Source organism: Prunus avium, chromosome 6 (assembly GCF_965620075.1).
Source record: "Prunus avium chromosome 6, drPruAviu1.hap1.1, whole genome shotgun sequence".
Lineage (NCBI taxonomy): Eukaryota > Viridiplantae > Streptophyta > Magnoliopsida > Rosales > Rosaceae > Prunus > Prunus avium.
This window is the reverse complement of record NC_142289.1, coordinates 10,033,171-10,039,782: the sequence shown is the minus strand read 5'-3', so window position 1 is coordinate 10,039,782 and position 6,612 is coordinate 10,033,171. Positions and strand designations below refer to the sequence as shown.

The window sequence follows — 6,612 nt, the reverse complement described above, 5'->3', positions numbered from 1 at the left end:
ACATAAATATTCAGATGTGTGCTGGTACTATAATTGACAATTGACGGAAATGGAACCATGAATCTTTTTCCAATTAGCTTATATTAGTGAAGTATATATCCTATAATTGACAATAACTTTCTTTATCTTTTATTTTAAGATTCCTCATTTAGTGCGCAAGTTTAATGGGATTGTGGTTTGTGATTGGATTAGATTGAATTGGCTGCTACTGAAATTCACCCAGAGTCGTGAATTATATGTATTTCCCAATTTCAATTAGAAAATTATTTCATTTTTAGTTGCCTAACGACGACTAAAATAAAAAATAAAAAACACGAGCACAATCTAATTGAAAGTCCCCCCCTTCTGCTCTCTTCCATATTATTGATATTGAGATATTCAGAGGGGGCGAGAGAGACAAAAAGAAGAGAGGGTTTTTGGTGTTCGGAAACGTGTTGAGTTCAGAGTGAGGTCGAGTTTGAGATGGAGAGCAGCGCCGTCCTTGGAGGTCTTCAGCCAAATTTCCCACTTTGCCCCTCCCGCAATCCTTCTTCCACTCCTCTCCTCCGCCCCTTCTCCACCTCCCATTCCTCTCCTTCTCTCTCTGTCAAGGTACAACCCATCATCCCACCCACGAATCTCAAATATGAATGCTTCTTTTTTCTTTTTTGGATTTTTATTCGATGTTTTATTTTAATTTTGAAACTGGGTTCTGTCCACTGTTTCTTTGCAGCTCCAAAAGCAGCTTCCTTTGGCTTCTTATCAAGCAGCCTCTCCCTCTCCCTTTCGTCGATGTGCCACATTGTCTAATACTTTTGTGTAAAGCCTCTTCATTCTTTATGGGTTTCTTTTAAGTCTTCTTGTTGTTATTATAATCTTCATTATTTCTCTTGTACGCTCAGGAAATTGTGAAATTCATTGATTATTAACACATTGTTTGCTTTGATTCGTCTGGTTAATCAAACTATTCATTAGTTGTCCTAATTTCATATCACTATTTGTTGTTTTTTGTTTGTTTTCTTAGTTTTGTTATGTGATTTGGTTTTGTGCATTGACATGCCTTTGTTGGGTTCAGCACTGAAACAAGTGAATTAGCTGACATAGAATGGGACAACCTCGGCTTTGCGTTTCTTTCTACTGATTATATGTACGTCATGAAATGTGCTCAAGGTGAAAACTTTTCTAAAGGTGAATTACAGCGTTTTGGGAACATTGAATTGAGCCCCTCAGCTGGAGTCTTGAACTATGGGCAGGTTCAATATTCAATCTTTATCTCCAGTTCCATTTCATTCAACATGAGAATTGCTTGTATGTGTGTGTGTGTGTGTGTGTGTTTGTGTATATGCTTTTCTGGACTAATATTGGATTCTGAGATATGTGGGTTCTGAAAGGTATTATCATGGAGGTAGATCCCAAAACCTTGATAAATGAAACCTTGAAAAATGAAGTTAAAATGAAGTAAAAGTTTGAGAATGACATATTTGAATTAAGTAATATGATTACTTGGATAAAAGTCTTATCCCAGTTTACTCTTTCTTTTGTTTGGCTCTTTAGGGATTATTTGAAGGTATGAAAGCCTACAGGAAACAAGATGGTAATATACTCTTGTTTCGTCCTGAGGAAAATGCATTGCGGATGAGGTTGGGTGCAGAGCGAATGTGTATGCCATCACCATCTGTCGAACAATTTGTGGAAGCTGTAAAGGCTACTGTTTTAGCAAATAAACGTTGGGTAATTTACAACCATGATTCAGTAGTAAGATATTTTCTTTGTGAATGTTAGCATGTGTAATATTACTAGTGAGTTGTCAATCTCTCGTTTCAGGTTCCCCCTCCAGGCAAAGGTTCCCTATATATCAGGCCATTGCTAATGGGAAGTGGTGCTGTTCTTGGTCTGGCACCTGCTCCTGAGTACACATTTCTGATTTATGTTTCACCTGTTGGAAACTATTTTAAGGTTTGTTTTCGTACTTCCATCTACAAAATGTGAATTTTCTCTTTAAAATTTGTTTTCAATAACTTTATTCTATTTATTTTTGTTATGCCAGGTTTATTATGGTCACTTTGTTTTTAAACTTAAGGCAGTTTTAAGTAATTCAGTAACTCATGCTTCAGTTCAATTTTGAACCCATGTTCGAATCTCTCACTTCGATAAATATTGCCCATTTTAATTGTGCAATTTAATTAATTTACCAGCTTTGATGCTTGTTTCAGATGTTTCAGTGACTCATAGTCATAGTCATGAATGTTATAATTTACATGCACAGTTTTATCTTCCTTTTTGGTGCCTGAACGTATAATTCAACTAAATATGGCAGCACTTTGTTCTTTTTTTCTTTAATCTTTTTGTCATTTGAGTGTGCAGATTTGTTTCATTGAGTTTTCCTTTTTTAGATGTAAATATGTAGTTGTTTGCATTTGGGTTCTACACTTTTGTGATATTTTTGTCTCCTTTTATCTAGTGTAGGTGCATTTTTGGTGACAATCATTCAATGTCTTATATTTGTATATCTGGTGGCAGGAAGGTGTTGCACCGATAAATTTGATTGTTGAGCATGAATTGCATCGTGCTACTCCTGGTGGCACTGGAGGTGTTAAGACTATAGGGAATTATGCTGCGGTAAGTTTGTGTTCCTCTTCTTGTGTAGTTCTTATTTACCTGAATTTCGCCAAATTCTTTTTTGGAAAAATCTTGCTTGTTTGCTCCCTGAAACTATTGTCTAGCTCTACTTTCTTAGTGTAAAGCTATGAAACAGCAAACTTATATTTCTTTCCTCTGCATATGGTTCAAAATTTTTTTGTACATCAAGAACTAAAAGCAACATTTCTTTATTTAGTTTTATAGATATTATATAGCATAGTGATCAAATATGGTTTCACACTTTCTCTTTAAATGTGAGGCTCTGGCCATGTTCATTGATGGGCTTAGAATTTATAAACATCAAATATTTATTTCTTTAGTAAGTTTAAGTTGTGCAAAGTCAATGACTGAAAAAAGTCTCGTCCTAAGCATTTTCCTGTGGTTAAATTAGTGCTTCTTGGTGTTTTGTCGTTCTACTTTATTAATCTTAGATTATAGTATTTAGCTGTTGTTGTGTTAATCTTTTAACATCAAATCATTTATGTGTAGGTTCTGAAGGCTCAGTCTGCTGCAAAAGCAAAAGGCTATTCTGATGTTCTATACCTTGACTGTGTTCACAAAAGATTTCTAGAGGAGGTTTCCTCATGCAACATTTTTGTTGTGAAGGTATTGCGACTGGAATTCACCATGTTTATTATTATTTACATTCAGTATATCATGATTGATTGGTGGTGGGAAGGGCAGGACATTTAGATGATAACTGCTTATGTACAGAATTATAGGATCCTGTGATATGTCCTTCTCTACATTGTTGCCGTTTAATTCTAGATTTGAATGCCTAGATCCTTTTGGAAGAACCGTGCTTTCTCAATATTCTATGATTTCATGGTATTATTGAGTTCAGAGAGTGGCATGCCAAAATCATCCACCTGCACTTGCTATGATCTGGAATGGGATCACCATTCCACTACTTGAGAAAATGCAGCATTTTCCAAACCAACACTCTTTTGAAGCACCTTATTTTGATGCCCTTTTAGTTACATCTGTCACTGACATTGGCACTTATGGACCTGCCAATATTATGCTACCAACATGAAGACATGGCTACAGCCGCTACCATGAAAGACATCTAACATTAACCATTTATTGCTACTTGGCATGTCGAATAACCTTTAGCACTGAAATCCACTTTTAGCATTGCAACCTTTCATCAATACCGTAATGTTACAACAAATGCTCTAGCATTTCATCATTTCTGTGTTTGATATAATTGAAGAAGAAGCTTGTACCCATTTAATTTCTGGAATAAATTCTAATGTAATTTTTACTCCTCTAGCAGTCTGGAAGCAGCACTGTTTCTTGAATGTAAATGGAGCCTAGTGCTTTCGATGACTGGCCTACTGCTTCTAATATAATTATATCTGATTTTGTTTAACTATTGTATGATCTGTCTTGTTTGACCCCAAATTCAACTGCATTCTTTCACTGTAACTTAACATCTCGTGCAGCATAACCCCCCATATATCTGTCATGTCATATTCACTCTCAAGCATATATGTACTAAATTATGTCAATTTTTCTTGTGTTCTAGGATAATATTATCTCTACTCCTGAAATCAAAGGAACGATCTTACCTGGCATTACTCGAAAGAGTATAATTGATGTTGCTCGTAGCGAAGGATTCCAGGTATAATTGATGTTACTTATTGAAAGTAATTTTATGTGATTGTGGTGTTGGGGATGGGGGATGGTGTTTCCTTAGTTCTGCTGCTGTTAACCTTGTCCTTGCTTCTTGTTTACTAGATAGTGAAAGGTATACTGTTCTAGTCTTTTTAAAAATAAAAAAAAATTGTTTGCATTGATTCTTCAGTATGCAACGTGTATTACAACTTTTTCTGACAGTAGCTTAAATGTGTTATTGAGTAACTTCATTTCCCAACCCCCATCTAATAATGAGCAGGTTGAGGAGCGCCAAGTGGCAGTTGATGAATTACTAGATGCTGATGAAGTCTTTTGTACGGGAACAGCTGTGGTTGTATCACCCGTCGGCAGCATCACTTACCATGGTAAAAGGTAAATTTTCTATGTCTAGTGAATGTGTCGAAGAGTGTTTTTCTGTTCTCTTTTTTGGTCTGAAAGCAAGTTTTTCTTTGTGCTCCAACAAGATGGGAAAAGGTTTCCGGCATTTAATTTTTTTTTCCTCAATATGGGGAAATAAAGTTGTCTTCTTCGGCCTTTCCTTGTTTGCGGGGGGAGAAAACAATCTGCTCCTGATTCTGTCCACCTCTTATAAGGGGTGAAAATGCCTTTTTCAATTTAATATGGCTCACATATATAGCTATTATGGTAAATGCCATTTATTGCATCGCAATAGATGTCTCTTATTCATAATGTGAAGCTCTCTTGCTTATAGATATAGGGCCTCCCGCATTCAACTGAGTTGAGTGGATACCAGATTCGAAGAAAAAATAATCATCTTTGTTTTGTGCAGGGTGTCTTATGGAGAGGGCGGGTTTGGAACTGTGTCGGAAAAGCTTTACTCAGTGCTTACCAGACTACAGATGGGCCTCACACAGGACAAGATGGATTGGACTGTTGAGCTAAGGCAAAAAACATACTGAAGTGAAAATCCGAGTTTTACACCCCCGCTGTTGCTGCTGCAAATCACTATCAATCCTTTGGTAGACTGCTAGTTATTTCTTGTTTACCTTGTTTTTTTTGGACGATTTCCCTCTGTTTGTAGATAGTCCGTTCTTGAACTGGGATTTGGCATTTTCGTTCAGATTTCTTATTAGTTTACATTTCTTATGTGTTACCAAAACATAAAAATTTCATATGTGCATCGCTCAACTCAGTAGCTACTTAATAGATTCAATGGTATTATAAATATTTAGTTCTATTTTAAATATGAGCCAATACCATAAGCCCACGAGCATTTTTCCATAACTTTCCATATAAATCACAACTCAAAATCCATTTAGATTGGCTACCTTCTCAACCTCAAAGCAACCACGACCGTTCGAATCCGTATGTTTCTGTTGGGTCAGATACATTCTTTACTTTAAAACCATCCAAAACATCTGCTTTGGTTGGAAGTTTTCATGCACTTAAAATGGATCTACACATTGCTTAACTTTTAATCTAATTAGCTACTCGCATAATTGAGGTTAACCTACATCTCCTATACCTCATAGATCATCTTAGATCGGCTTATCCAACGGCTATTTATAATTAAATTAGTGCACTGCAGATTCTAATTCAAACAACATCCCATTCTGAGATGGTTCTCATTCTCCAAAAATCCAGAAGAAACTGAGATTATTTCTTTGTATCAAAGGATGATCCGTGATTAAACTAGCGCAGCACATGCAGCATATCATTAGACTTCGTCGTCTAATGACACTTTTCGGAGAGTCCTTGACAAGTACCATATCTCGGTTTCTTTTCAACTTGAGCAGAAGCAATAAACTATTTGTCGTTTTTGCAAGAGTCAAATTGCTTTCTAGTGCATTGAAATTTTGAGCCCCCCAAGACCTAAACACAATCTCCGGGAGTATCAAAATATGCAAAGCCAATAGCCTAATATGAAAGCGGCGCCATTACCACTAAACTTTCAAAAGTAAATGTTAAAATATATTGAAAATTTATCTGCATCTTTGTCTTATCTATGTTTTAAATTCCTCTGCACTTCCTTTCTCCTCCTCCAAAAAGCTACAGACTTGAAAAAGCACAATGAGCAAGGAAGAAACCGCGTTGCTGACTTCCTTTTTAATGGAAAGCAAAGCAAAAGTTGAGCTGATGATCATAGAAAAAAGGTTCAGTTGCTTTCTTCTTAGAAAGATTTTGTAGCAGTCAATTATGGGAATGCTTTCCCTCCTTTGTCACAAATTACTCACAGAGCATTTGACATCTGTCACAGTCGGTCATTTCCATCGTTGAGGAAAATTATTGGAGATACACAACTATCACATGGATCATGGTTTTATGTAATGAATTGGAAATACACAATAAATAATTTCTCTTGTGATTACATACTTTTTTCTTTTTCTTTTC

The 6,612-nt window shown here is 36.0% G+C and overlaps 1 protein-coding gene across 1 annotated transcript; it reads left to right on the top strand.

Annotated features, from left to right (window-relative positions):
- The first annotated feature begins 234 nt into the window (after window positions 1–234).
- Window positions 235–5,467, top strand: ATBCAT-5 (branched-chain amino acid aminotransferase 5 / branched-chain amino acid transaminase 5 (BCAT5)). The gene is made up of 10 exons (XM_088255299.1): window positions 235–591; window positions 713–798; window positions 1,055–1,232; window positions 1,534–1,710; window positions 1,804–1,935; window positions 2,500–2,598; window positions 3,109–3,225; window positions 4,151–4,246; window positions 4,520–4,632; window positions 5,051–5,467. The coding sequence occupies exons 1-10, from the start codon at window positions 463–465 to the stop codon at window positions 5,178–5,180; spliced, it is 1,257 nt and encodes a 418-aa protein (XP_088111425.1). The 5' UTR covers window positions 235–462; the 3' UTR covers window positions 5,181–5,467.
- The last annotated feature ends 1,145 nt before the right edge of the window (window positions 5,468–6,612 follow it).